This window comes from Typopeltis vanoorti, chromosome 11 (assembly GCF_054136105.1).
Source record: "Typopeltis vanoorti isolate ZY-2024b chromosome 11, IOZ_Tvanoo_1.0, whole genome shotgun sequence".
NCBI lineage: Eukaryota > Metazoa > Arthropoda > Arachnida > Uropygi > Thelyphonidae > Typopeltis > Typopeltis vanoorti.
Genome location: NC_143559.1, coordinates 123,394,724 through 123,409,986, shown reverse-complemented (window position 1 = coordinate 123,409,986; position 15,263 = coordinate 123,394,724). Strand labels below are relative to the sequence as shown.

At 34.9% G+C, this 15,263-nt stretch overlaps 1 protein-coding gene across 1 annotated transcript in view; it reads left to right on the top strand.

Annotated features, from left to right (window-relative positions):
* The window catches only part of Nf1 (neurofibromin 1), a 1,119,557-nt gene that overhangs the window by 788,697 nt on the left and 315,597 nt on the right, over positions 1–15,263 (top strand). Inside the window, exon 42 of the mRNA XM_090400295.1 lies at positions 10,323–10,506. Within this exon, the coding sequence (XP_090256421.1) occupies positions 10,323–10,506 (184 nt within the window). The remainder of the gene's footprint in view (positions 1–10,322; positions 10,507–15,263) is intronic.

Genomic DNA, 15,263 nt, shown 5'->3' with positions numbered 1-15,263 from the left:
TCCTTTTTTAAAAATAGGGTACGGTATGGCTGTATTTCAATCAGCTGGTATCTCTTCTCTTTGTGATATCAGCTTGGTGAGTTCATAAATCTCAGTTGTTAAGGGCGTTCCTCGAATTTTTGGAATTTCTGTTTTAATAACATTCTTTACTTCAGTCAGGTTCTTCAACATTTTTCTTCTAAACATTGTACCTCTGGTGTAAGGTTTTCATCTAGTAGCAGTAATGACTTGTTTAGTAGTTTCTCAAAATATTGTCTGAATTCTTCAACAATTTCTTTTTCATGGGTAATTAACTCTCCTTGGTTGTTAGTTAGTATTTGAGTTTGTGGTTCGTATCCTCCTAGTATCCCACTGCATCCAAAGAACCTCTGAGTTATCTATATTATTTTCAGTTTCTTTGAATAATTTTTTTCTTGCAGGCAAGAAAAAATTTTTCAAGCAAGCTCTTGCTCCACCTCTACCACGAGTTGCCTTGGTCTTGCACTACCTGTGGGATCAGCTGGTCTTGCATAAATTGCAGGTGCTAACTTGACATTTTGTCTGTTTGCTTACTTGGAAAAAATGGAGTAAAACCAGGTTTAAAATTGCTTGGTATCTTTAACATACAGGGTGTTCGGGATAAATTTGACATATTTATAATTAATTATATTTTTCCGTAAGTTACATGTATTAACACACACTTCTCTTCATTTAAAAGTTTGCACCCTTCTTCATTCATATACAAGATATCAGAAAGAATGGATAGCTGGAACCCACCTGAATCATGGAAGAGAATAACTTGTATCATGATAATTCGTGCCCGCCATCAAAATAAGGATATTACGACTGCTGCCCAATGCTCCCTGAATACAGTAAAAACAATCAGGCATGAACTAGAGACTTGCAATGGTGACTACGAGGATGTAGCAAGAAGAAAGATCCCTAGCAGACGATCTGATTGCGTTCGTACAGCAGAATTCCTCGCAAATCTGCAGGAACAGGTGTTGAAGAACCCTGGCATTGGAATTCGGGCTTTGTTCGTGGAGTTGCTAACTGTAGTCAAGCCCTGGATAACAAGGGTAGCCAATGGTAGGCCGTATGTATGGCAGCAGGATTCGGCCCCTTGCCACACCTCTGGGAAAAGTCAAAAATGGTTGTCTGAAAATTTCTACGACTTCACCAGTCCAAATGTTTGGCCTCCAAACTCCCCAGACCTTAACCCCATGGATTATTTTGTATGGGGCGCAGTTGAAAAAGACACCAATCGCACTTCCAGTAATACAAAAGCCCAGTTAATGGATAAAATTAAAACAGTTTTTGCGGCCCTTCCCAGGGAGACTGTAGCATCAGCTTGTTCGAAGTTCCGAAGCAGAATTGAAGCTGTGATCGATGCTAATGGTGGTTATTTTGAGTAAATCTTGTTGATAGTATTGTAATTAACTCTGCCTGTAATGTTTTTTTGTCAATTCATTAAATTTAATAGATACAAAGAAGATTTTCTTTTTCCTTACGAAACTGTCAAATTTATCCCGAACACCCTGTAACTATACCCAAGTTAAAAATACTTTCTATATATATATATATATATATATATATACACATACACACACACAAGGGTGGTCTGAAAAGTTCTCAGCCTAACAATAAAAAACGAATATATAATTTCAAAATTATTTTTATTTTTCAACAAAATCTCCCTTAAGACTAATACATTTATTCCAGTGATGCTCCAGCACCATTATCCCATCCCTGTAGTGTTTCTCAGTAAGATCTGCAAAATACACCTCTACAGCTGCAATCACCTCTTGATTTGAAGAAAAACGCTGGCCAGCGAGGAAGATTTTTAGTTTTTGGGAAGAGATAGAAGTCAGAAGGAGCCAAATCTGAGAAATAGGGTGGATGTTCCAACAATTCATAGTGCAGATCCCTTAATTTTCCCATTGTCAAAACACCTTTCTGGGCAGGTGCATTGTCTTGATGAAAGATCAATTTTTTCATCTAGTCTGGTTAAAAGATCGGAATAATATTTCCTGATTATTGTTTTACCCTTTTTAAGATAATTAATAAACAAAATGCCTTCAGTATCCCAAAACACCGATTCCATGACCTTTCCTGCTGATGGAACCGACTTTGTCTTCTTTGGCGCTGAACAACCGGCTTCTGTCCACTGTTTTGACTGCTGTTTGGATTGTGGTGTGTGTAATGGTGAATCCAAGTCTCATCCATAGTAATAAATCGACACACAAAATCAGTTTAATTCTTGTTAAAACACTCCAAGCACTGTTCAGAGATTTTCATGCGAGTGCATTTTTGGTCTGCAGTGAGCAAGTGTGGCACCCATCTTGCGCAAAGCTTTTTCATTTGTAATTCTTCATGCAAAATATATCCTACATGTTCTTTTGAAATACCTATAGTCTCAGCAATTTCACACACTTTGACTTGCCGGTCATTTACCATATCGTGAACTTGATCAATGATTTCTGGTGTTACTAAGATGAAAAGCCAAACGGCTATTTTTTTCTGGCGAGGTTGATCAGTTAAGGGGATAAAAATCCCTTATTGTTTTTCAGCCAGTAAGAGAAACTAAGATCGAAAACTACGATCTGAACGTTTCATAACGTATGAAACGTTCAGATTGTAGTTTTCGGTCTTAGTTTCGCTTACTGGCTGAAAAACAATAAGGGATTTTTATCCCCTTAACTGATTTCTGGTGTTGTTACACTTTTTGAACATCCTTCACGTGGATCATCTTAAAGACTGGTACAGCCATGTTTAAACTTGGCAACCCATTTCTTAATTGTTGAAAATGAAAGAGAAGAGTGCCCATAAACTTTTATGAACTTCGAATGGATTTCTCTTGGCGTTCTCTTGATTCAAAGAAAAATGCTGACCAGCAAGGAAGAGTTTTGGGAAGAGAGAAGTCAGAGGGAGCCAAATCTGGGGAATAGGGTAGATGTTCCAACAATTAATAGTGTAGATCCCTTAATTTTCCCATTGCCTAAACACCTTCATATAGCACTTGTAGCATCATCTTGTTATACACATGTACACACACACACACTCTCTCTCTCTCTCTACTATTTTATCGCAGAACCTGGGAAAATAGTAAAAAGGCATTAAACCTTCTTTTACAAAGAATTTTATAGCCCACCATACTCAATTTTATCCATTTCATGGGATACAGACAACACTTTTGCTTCAGATAGCTGTATAAAACAAACTACTTGATAGAATGACTTGCAATTTCACATGGATGCTTATGACAGATGTACCAACTTAGAAAAAAAAAATCTTCCTGATAGTTTTGCCATCTATAGTCGAGGCTGAGAACTTTTCAGACCACCCTCATATATTATATGGGATCATACAAGGATCGAGGATAGATATCCTGGAGGAGTCCACTACATAACCTGTGAGGAATGCAGAAAATCAACTGAAACTGACTCATTGTCTAATCTTCATCCTCACATGGTACATCTATGTATTCATTTGGATGCTGCACAAATGACGATAAACTGGCAATTGGACTTAGTTGGTCAAAGTGTATTCACATTGACTGAAATTACATATATATTATGTTAGTAAAGCACATTCAGATAGTGGTGTAGCTAGGGGGGGGGTGCGGAGGGAGTGGTCTGCCCGGCCGGCACTTGGAACCTTTTTGAACTTTTGCAGTTAATTCTAAAATACAGTCTCAAGAACTCAGTTCCCAATATTGTAATACTACTGTCAATTTTCCTCACAATTGCTGTAAGTGTTGCTAGTTGTGAGAGGAGTTTCTCTAAATAAAGTTTGATTAAGAATTACTTGCATTACTATGAAATAGACTTCGCCAATGTCATTGACGATTTTGTTAACAGAAAAGCAAGAAAAATAACATTTTAGAATGTTGAAATTAAAGTTTTACTTCAAAAATAAACATAGTGTTTTAATTTATTTCCCTATATGTCATTTTGACTTTTTGTAATAGTTTTGGTGTGTATTAGAGGGGCGGCAACAGCTCTAGCTACGCCACTGCATTCAGATATAGCAATTGTAGCATCATCTTGTTATACACACATACACGCACTCTCTTTCTCTACTGTTTTTATCACAGTACCTGGGAACAGTAAAAAGTTAGCTACTGGAATAAAATTGAAGATAAGCACATTAGTATAAAAAGGAATAATAAAAATGAAGTAAAGCTGGTAGAGGAATTGGAGGAATTTCTGAATGTTTTTTAAATTTTTTTTTTTTTAAATGGGGGAGCAGTATCATCAGCATCATTAGTTGTTACTGAGACTGAAAGAGAAAAGCAGCTAGAGTAGTAGCTGTAGTATTTTCAAAACTAAACAAACTTGTTGATTGTTAGGTAATTTCTAATGCAGTGGTATGGGCAAAAATTGAAATACAGGCAGTGCAACCTTATTTGTACCCATGGTCCCATAAAGTGAATACTAGTAGGAAGAGGTGAAGAAATGTTCTGTGTCTTGCAGTGGGGAAAAGAGGTTAGAGCCACAGACATGCAGAAAATTTGGAGAAAAGCTAGTAATGTGCCTAGCTTATTTTTTAAGTGCCTACTAAATTTTTGTTCAGGATATGGAGTGGTCTTAAAAATGTCTAGGAATGCACGTTTCTAAGATTCTCTTGAGACATGCATTCCTCTCTCTCTCTCTCAAAAATGACAGAATTGCTTTTGTTTTGTGTGAGTGTGCACAGACAAAAACAAAACTCTTATTGACTATGCTATTGTTGTCATTAAAGGTTATTTCTTGTTAATGCCATTTTGCCATTAAAAATGTTATCCTTCATAGAACATAAGGATCTTTATATTTATCCAAGATACATGAGTGCACAGAGGATTTGAAATAGAAAGTTACAATTAAGACTAATAAGACATCTTTTGTAAATGAAGAAAACTACAAAGGCATTCGAAGATAACATAAAAATCCTAGAAATAAAGAAAAGCAAATTTATAGATATTCTGTGTGTCTGGAGTAATGTTACTTTAAAAAATCATTACATGAGATAACAAATGGCAAAGAAGTGATAGAAGATATCTAAGGAATGCAAATGATATATATATATATATATATATCATCATCATCATCATCATCAAACGTACAGCCAAGTTTCTTTTTGCAAATATACATCCATTCATTTTTCGAGCAAAAATCATTTTTGATGTAATGTCCAGCAATTCGGCCAGTCATTTTCACTTTGGCCTTGCTCCTCAAGATTAGCTTGAGATGATTCGAAAACATCAACTGGCACCATTATTTCCATATATTTTGACGTCGTGTCTGTTATTATTATGGGCTTTTTTATTAATGGGAGCTGTGGTTGAGTAGTAATTGGAAATCTTTTTCATTTTCAAACTTGGGGTCAGGCATTTATACTAAAAAGTAAAAAAAAAAAAAAATGCTAAAAGGATAATGAAAATAATGACGTTAAATTTACTTCATTATTTCAATAAAGATATTTTTTAGATAAGTTTTTTACCGAAAATCTTTCTCATGTTGTCAATTGCATGTCCATATAGCCACAAACGTAGATGCTAATTGCATGCTCATGTTACCAGGCAACACATGTGCACGTGTTATAAACGCACAAACATTATTTCAAAAATTACTTTTGAAAAATTGAAAAAACTGTAAAAAAAAATAGGTGCCGGAACTCGGTTTCGGTGTGTTACGCCAGAAAAAAAGCACTGTTTCCAACTATTACTTTATACACATTACTCTCAGACTAATTATAATATCCAAAAAAACTTAATAGTCCTAAAACAGTTTCTTATATCATAAACAAAATTTACATTGAAATCGACTCACGGTTTTTCTTTTTCATGTATTCGTTCTTCATTTACAGATTCTTTGGATTCTCTTCCGTCTCAGGTCTTGGGCTTTCACTCAGTATTTCTGTAGCACAGCTGGAATGGCTCGTGGGGATTTCCCAGCGTTCTTTTAGACTCAGGCAAAGGATCTGACGATCGAGGCCTATACAGATTGCCTTAACAGCAATGAATTCTGGTCCTACAACACCTCTCCTTCAACAAGTTTTTGCCTTCGGTGGCTGTCCTTTTGTGGCTTCATCCGGCCTGGATGTATGCTGTGGATTGATGATACTCTCTCCTCTTTTGCTTCCGCTGGTGTCGATAACAATCCTTTTTCTATGATGCCTTATATTTGGTTTTTCGCGGGACCCTGGATGAAGGTTTGAGACCCCCAGACATTCCTGCGCAATCTATCTTGGCCTTTGTTTAACGCAGCCTTCTAGTTCTCCTAAGTGCACACTTAATGCTTTTTACAGAATAGCGGAACTGTATCTGATGTGTACCGCCCTCTTTTACCATTGACCTTGAAGGCAGTATTCGGACTGGCTTTGGATATAATAGGTTCCCTTTTCACTCTATACTAAATACTAACATCAAAATATTTCCGATTTCAAAGGCATCAGATATGCCCTTGAACTTAATATTTTAAGATATCTTCTGTTTACACAATTTAGTATGTTAATTCCTCTGGGTTTTAATACATGGGCTTTTGGTATTACTTACATTGACAATTACAATATATTTCCGATTTCTACGGTATTGCCCTTGAACTTAACATATTCATATATCTTCTATTTACAAAATTTATCATGCTAATTCCTCTGGGTTTTAATACATGGGATTTTAGTGTTATTTATATATAAAATTACAAGTCTCTACTTTTGTGAATTTTGGATGTGACCCCTGTAAAAGTCAATGCAAATAAAAATGGATATTTTTTTATTTGCATCGACCCACCCCCACCCATTCATGAAAAAATTTTCATCCATGAATGTGGATGATAATTTTTTTTCTTTACATTATTTCTATGCTGTGTGTTACCTACTCTCTGGAATGGACAATACTGAGGTTTACTGGTCTTTTGTGAAATAAGAGAGCACCCAGTCCGTTATGTGGGCTCTTTCTGTTACAGTGGGTGTTGGGACCCACATTTGTTAGTGTTTGTGTTCAACTTACTCCTTGGGTATTTGCTTTTCATTTCATACCATGCTCTCTCTCTCTCTCTGTTTCTTTCAAAATTAGGGCACTCATTTCAATTACCTCTTTTTGCCTTTTCATACTCCATAGTTTAGCTAGGATATGTAACTTCTCGTAATTTGGACAGGTAGCACGTCTGTCATTGCCTGTCATTGCTTCTTTCTTCCTTCTCTGTAAAGTTTATTTCCATTGCACCTTTATCATTACTTCCTGTGATCTCTATATATCCTCCTCTTGACTTACCGCCACCTTCACACTTGAGATGTGAAAGATTTTTCTTACGTCATCTTGTTGGATGTCTCTACTTACTGAGAAATCATTTTCTTCCTTTCCGTCTACAATCTCACTCACCTCAGCTTGTTTATTTCCTCTATAGTTGTGGTTGTTCATCATGCTACCCCCACTGGCTCTGTCAGTTTGAAATCTCTGAGTTTCTCCCTTACAAGTTGCCTGCTTCACTCCCATCAGGGAAACTTCTTGCGTGCTGAAATTACATGAGAAACCATGTCTCTTTAAGAAAACGGTTCCCAGTATTGTTTGAGGCCTAAGTCGAGAGATCTCTGGGAGAATGAGTAACTCAGGTAAGACATTTAAACTGAAGCCAGGCAACCACATGTTTACCTTTAATTTCCTTGGTGAATAAATAGTGGAATTAACGATTCCACTTAGCTTAACAGGTTTCCTCAGCCTTGCAACACAGTTAGATACTCTGGATCTCAATCTTTTGAATAATGATCCAGTTATTATCGAAACTTGGGATCCAGTATCTAACAAAATCACACTGTATTCCCCTTATTCTTCCTTGGATGACAGTCATGGGTTTTGTGTTGTTCCTTAAATTCTCTTCTTATTTTTTTTTTTATTCCAAAAACAGTGGCAATATCCCCAAGCTTGTTGCAGTTATAACATTGGAGTGTTTTCCCTCTGCTTGCTCCCTCATTACCTATTCATTCATGACTTGAGGTCTCCGTGGATGGTTTTGCTCTGGCTTCTTTCAGTTGGTTGAAAACAGAGTCAAGTTTATCCATCAGGGGTTGGTATAACCTCTCTACTTCTTGTCTGATTATAGAGTGTATCTTTTCCATCATATTACTACTCGTGGCTGCCGATTTCATTCTATCCACATTCATGCTTTACAAAATTTTTCAGAATATATATAAATATACTTATATATTTTTGTCGACCTGATCTTTCTGCAAAACTGTTTCAATCCAAATAATATAGTATTAAATATTGTGGATTTTATCCTGTCGACTACTGTGGCATTGTAAAAGGCGGGCTATTGTGCCATTGTAATCTCTATTGTATCTACTAAAATTCCATTTTTTTATACTTTAGATTACTATATCTCTTTTCTTCACTATCTCATGTACTCTATTAACCTTAGTATCCTTGCTCTACCTTTACCTATACCGGAGATCTCTAGAAATTTATTTTTGAATTAATGACTGTGCCACTAGGTCTCCTTGTGGTATAAGAAATGTCAATACTTCCAGTAAAGTTTGCTTTCTATCCTAAGACCCTTCTCAATAATATTTCACAGTCGTGGCTAACACTTGACTTCAATTCGTATCTGTTTGTAAACTCCCCGCTCATAGGATCACGTTTAGTTGGAAACGGTGCATTTCATAAAAGATCAGGTAGCACTCTTTGTAAATAAAACAAACATTTATTTATACTGAAATACTCATACAATTTACACACTAATGAATTGCTCCTTCTTACTCCACTCTAATTTTAACACTTTAGAGGAAAACTTCCTTTAGAATATTTACATACACATGCAACATAATACATACAAATCATAAGCAATTTAGAGAGAAAACTATCAGCCCATTTACAGTATAGGAATTATCATGCGCTGGTAACTATAACTAAGATTTCTCACTGTGACTTTATACGCATTACTCTCAGACTAATTATAATATCCAAGAAACTTATCAGTCCTTCTAAAACAGTTTCTTATATCATAAACAAAATTTACATTGAAATCGACTCACCACTCTTATTTTTCTTTTTTGTGCACTCGTTCTTCCTTTACAGATTCTTTGGCTTCTCTTCTGTCTCAGGTCTTGGGCTATCACTCAGTATTTCTGTAGGCACCGTTGTCACAGCTGGAATGGTTTGCGGAGCCTAGAACGTGATTTCTGGGCGTTTTTTAGATTTGGGTGAAGGGTCTGACGATCGAGCCCTATACAGATTGGCTTAACAGCAATGCATTCTGGTCCTACGACCGCCTCTCCTTCAACACGTTTTTGCCTTCAGTGGCTGTCCTTTAAGGCTTCATCCAGGCTGGACGTATGCAATGGATCGATGATTCTCTCCTCTTTTTCTTCCCCTGGTGTTGATAACGATCCTTTTTCTATGATGCCTTATTTGGTTTTTCACGGGACCCCTGGACGAAGGTTTGAGACCCCCAGACATTCCTGCGCAATCTGTCTTGGCCTTTGTTTAACGCAGCCTTCTAGTTCTCCTAAGTGCACACTTAATGCTTTTTACAGAATAGCGGAACTGCATCTGATGTGTACCGCCCTCTTTTACCATTGACCTTGAAGGCAGTATCGGACTGGCTTTGGATATAATAGGTTCCCTTTTCACTCAATACTAAATACTAACATTAAAATATTTCCAATTTCAAAGGCATCAGATATGCCCTTGAACTTAATATTTTAAGATATCTTCTGTTTACACAATTTAGTATGTTAATTCCTCTGGGTTTTAATACACGCGCTTTTGGTATTACTTACATTGACAATTACAATATATTTCCGATTTCTACAGTATTGCCCTTGAACTTAATATATTCATATATCTTCTATTTACAAAATTTATCATGCTAATTCCTCTGGGTTTTAATACATGGGATTTTAGTGTTATTTACATATAAAATCACAAGTCTCTACTTTTGTGAATTTTGGATGTGACCCCTGTAAAAGTCTATGCAAATAAAAAATGGAAAAATATACACTGCATAGAATTTTACACTTTCTCATGTCTTGATCTTACTTGAATCAACAATAGAACACCATATTTTACTTAAGGAGTTAATAAATGCTATAAATTTTACATGCACCAACTATTATTTAATTGAATAATTGGACTAAAACTGAATCACACTCAATGAAAGTGTTTTTATGCTCCACTTCAGTGCAGTTCAAAAATCAAAACCATTTCTTTTTTAATTTTGTTCTATTTGAACATGTGTGTTTGTTTTGTTATATACCTTTAGCTATTGAATGTTATATTTTTAAATTTCTTTTAATTGAGGTTTAAATAAAGAGCTAACCTGCTATGCAGTCTTTTATGTGCACTAATTTTGGATTTTCTTATATAGGTCTTTGTATTCCTTCAAACAACACAATCTTCATCAAGCAAATTAGTGAAAAACTAGCAGTTAATGCTTTTCATCTAACTCTGGAGTTTCTAGAAGAATGCATTCAGGGATTTAGAGCATCTAGTATTGAGCTAAAGCATTTATGTTTGGAATACATGACTCCATGGCTGCCTAATTTGACAAGGTATCTAATAACAGGCTGTTTTGTTTTATACATTATTAATTGTGGTTCTCTTGTATAGCCTCTCTACGTAAAATCATATGGAAGCAGAATTTGCTCATACTTCTGTTATTAGCTTTAGTTTTATGAAACTTCACACTTATTAAAGGTTTAAATTAAACACATATAGAAAAATAAGGAAATATGTATAGAGACGTATGATGGAAGTTACATGGCTGTTTGCTTAATTTTCTCAATTAGTTCTTTGTAAAAATTCCAGTGTATTGAATGTTGTGGAATTAGAGCTGTCTCATTGAATATCCTTCAGAATTTCCATGGTGATCAGGTGAGTGTCATAATGTCGGTGAGACTGTCCTACATTTATTGACTTGGATTTGCAGTAGCTCTTGATTTTAAAATACTACCTCTTCATCCTGGATTTGATCAAAATCAGATCAAATCATGGCTACTTGCAACCCCAAATAATCCTATAAACTGTCAGATGGAATTTGTCTTTAGCGAATATAAATATGTACATATCTAAGAAAGCATTTATCACTACTGTGTGTTTATTATATGTTTTTATTTTTATTATTATATTCTTTGGTATATTTGTTATTCTTGTATCAAAGAGAGTACCCAAGCCTTAAGAATATTCTTATTATTACATGAGCATCTCCATTAGGTGTGAAGACTCATTGCAGTAGCAGCTTCCACACACACACAAACCTTAACTCATTTGCCAGCGAAGTGCTCATTGATTGTCTCATTATCTTGCTGATCGCATTCTTACACAACTTCCAGAGACAATTCCGTGTTTTCTCTCATCTAGCTGTGGGTGGAAATTTTCTTCATCACATACTCTATAAAACCCTTTTAATTAATTATATGTTTCTATCTTAATCCTTGTTTTCCTCCTGTGAGGTAAATTTTGTAACAAAACTATTTATTAGAGAAGTACTGAAAGTTTTCCTCATATATAGTATTCCACAGACTAATCATTTTTGTCATTTTTTTTTAATGATTTAATGATTTTACTATTCTTTATAAATCAGCTTCTGATGTAGCTAATACAATTTGATCAGCTGCAAATAATAGTGTGCCTATCTATATGTATGAGTTTATTTGTATATCAAATGGGTTATTTCTTGTTCTAGATTGTTATAATTTTACTAAAATGAAGGATATTATGGATTCTTCTGTATTTTGTAGCTAGACATAAAGAGAAGCTTAAGTTTTGAAATTTAGCAGAACTTCTGAGAATACAACCTTCAGTATTGGAGTTGCTGCAGTTTACTTAAAAGCCTCAGGTTTATGCAGGAGTTTTTATATTCACCTTTTATTAGTTCTTAAATTAGTTTTTTCACTAGTTTATTAGCTGTTTTGAGCTGTTGGTTGTCATCAGAGACCAAGCAAAAACCCACTATTCAATACACAATGCTATATCAGAAAGTTAAATTCATCATAACTGAACTTGCAGTGGGGACATAATCATTTACTAAAGTATAGAGCCAGGAGGCTTCAATTTAGCATAAGTAAATTGGGATGAAAGAAAGTATCTCTGATGAGAAACAACAGTAGTGGGTTCTCTAAAACATATGAGTGCCTGGAAAGAGCTCATATGTTGTAATTAATGCAAACCAAACATCTCTAATGCTGATGGTTATATTCTCATAAGCTCTCTGCTAAATTTAAAAACTTAAATTGTTTTTTTTTATTATATTAGGTTGTAAAATGGCTCTACGGTGTCTTCCATTTTAATATCTTACTTATGTCAAATTAAAGCCTCACAGCTATACTTCAGTAAAAGTTATGAGTTATTTTATGTATAATAGATATATATATATATATGTATTGAAAAGTACAGGTAAAATGACACATCCCTGTCACTCTCCTCTTGATATGTCTTTCCATTCCGATGTTGGTTTTAATACTGCTATTTTATTTTCTTTGTATATTTTTTTTAATAAACTGTAAGAGTTGGGTTGGTATACAATAAGTCCTCAACTTATGACATATGTGACTTACCGAATACCACTTCGCTCTCTTAACCCATGGACCAGGGTATTATTTCTACCTTCAGCACATGTTATTTGAGAAAACCCTCATAAACAAATTTCTGGAAGGAATACAGTAATCTACCATTTATCCTACCTTCAAAGCAACAACACTTCAACCAACTTCTGGTAGAGCACCATCTAATTATACTTCAATTATCTGACCATTTAATTAACAGAACTTACCATTCTGATAACTGAAGGATCAGATAAACAGTAGATTACTATCTATCTTGTATTGTACAAAGAATTAGATACAGCTTTGAGTTGCTTATATAGCAGTGTGTATGAATAGTGCTTGGAAGAAGATTCTGAAAATATATGCTCATGCATTCACAGGATTTGACCAAGTATTAGAAGAGATAAGAGTTTGGTGACAAGATAGTGCTGCTGGCTAAAAAGTTGGAGTTGAAGGTTGACAATGAAGAGATGTTGACAGTGAAAAGCAGTTGATGGAAGCTATGGATGAAGAGCTCTCTCAAATGAGAGTTAGGAACACAGAAAGTTGCAGAAGAAGAAGTTAGAAACAGCAGAAGAGCAAGAAGTTAAATCCTAAAAAAAAAAAAAATTTACAGTGAAAAACATGGTTGAGGACTTTGCCTCTGTTTTCAAAGAAGCCTGAACCTTTTGTCACTTAATCATCTCAAATGAACCTAGCTTTTCCATGAGTTATACATCTCGTGAACCAGATGTATAAGATCTAAGAACACTTTCTTGAGATTCCTGGATTTGAAAATTTTCTAACCTCACCTCTCCTGGATGAATTCTCCAATTAATAAAGCTTCAGCTTTGAAGAAGTACTCTTGCTCCATGTGTTTTCAGTTATTTTACTGGTAAGTATACAGAAGCACTATACACTCATATTTTATTATTTCTTACAGTGCAGTATTATACTTTTATGTTATAATTTGTACATTATAACCAACACATTTATATATGTGCTCAAAAGTTGGTTATGATCATATATATATGAAACACATATGCTCATATATGCCTTATAACTGATTAACAATTATAAACATATACACAATTAACATAAGGCAAATTAATTGTTAACATATCTTCACAGTTCATTGGGATTTCTGACTTACAACTGAATTATCAGAACAAAAACCTATCATAAATCAAGGACTCATTGTATTTAAATAGGCAAATATTTAAAAAATTTTTGTCTGTTAATTTTATCAAAGGCTTTTTTCATAATCAATAAAGGGCACATGTTACTTTTTTAAATTCTCTTCTCTTTTCAATTATTAATTTTAGAGTAAAAATTAAGTTCTAGATGAGATTGATCATAGCATTCAACAGCAAATATGAGGCTGATCTTGAATGGCAGGCAGTCTCAAGCAGAATGATGCGGACAAATATCAGAATGGGGAACTGGACAATGAGACTTATTTGTGCCTATGGTCCTGCAGAAGGTTCTACTAGGGTAGAAGTGGAGGAATTTTTTAAGGCTTTAGAGAAAGCAGCTGACACAATGAAAAAGGAAAAGTTGGTCCTTGTTGGAGATCTAAATAGCAGGTAAGAAATGATTGTCAGACATACAAAAATATTTTGGGAAAATTTGGAGAAAAGAGCAAAGCTAATAATAATAATAGCAAATACCTGTTGGATTTCTGCTCAAGACATGGACTGGTTATTACCAACACCATGTTCCAACATAAAAATGTACACAAATTCACATGGAGAGAAGAGGCAAGGAATAAGAAAAGTCTCATTGACTATGTTATTGTTGATAGTGATGTTTTCTCACTGGTGCAGGACAACAGAGTGTACAGAACATTTGAAATTGGAAGTGATCACCATTTAGTCTTGAGCAAATTAAATTGAATTTCATATTGAAAAGAAGAACATGTAAGAAAGTTTTAAAGTGAATAAAAGTTGAGCAGCTCTCCGATGTGAACTGTAGACTAAAATATACAGACATTATTCAAGAAAAAATGAAAGAGTTCGAGAACATGAACCAAATCTTGAAGACTCAGTGGCAAGCCCTGAAGAAAACACTGATTGATTCATCCAGAGAAGCATCCAGAGAGTTAAGGTTGTCTGCAAGAATAGAAAAATCAGATTTCCATGGTAGACAAAGGAAGTTAAAGAGGCAGTGAGTGAAAAGAGCATATCAAAAGTTCCTGGCAAATAAGTCAGCTTGTGCTCTTAGAGAATACAGAGACAAATGTAAGAAAGCTAAACACTGTTTAAAACTAGCTAAACAAAAGTCATTGGAAGACTTTGGTAAGAACATTGAAAATAAATATCAAGTAGGTGGCAAGATATTCTGAAGGTTGTTGAAGAATCTCAGAAATGGAGGAAAGAGTGCTGTAAAAGGAATTAGAGATGATAAAGGTGACATGAAAACTGGAGAAAAAGATATTCTTGAAGTATGGAGTAATTACTTCAAAAAATTGCTAAATGAAACAAGCAGTGATAGGATAGTGGTAAAAAAACACTCAACAAGGATGCAGTTCAGAATACATATCCATACTTGAAGTAGAAAAAGCCATCAAAGATCTGAAATGTGTAGAGGCAGCAGAAGTAGATGATATTCGACCCGAAATGCTCTAAAGTCTGGAGGTACAAAATTCTTACAGTGGCTGCACTGCATTGTTCAGAGGGACGAATTCCAGATGATTGGAGTAGAGCTCTCATAGTACCCATATATAAAAGGGAAATAAAACGGAATGTGAGAATTACAGAGGTATTTCTCTACTGATTTTTTCTTGT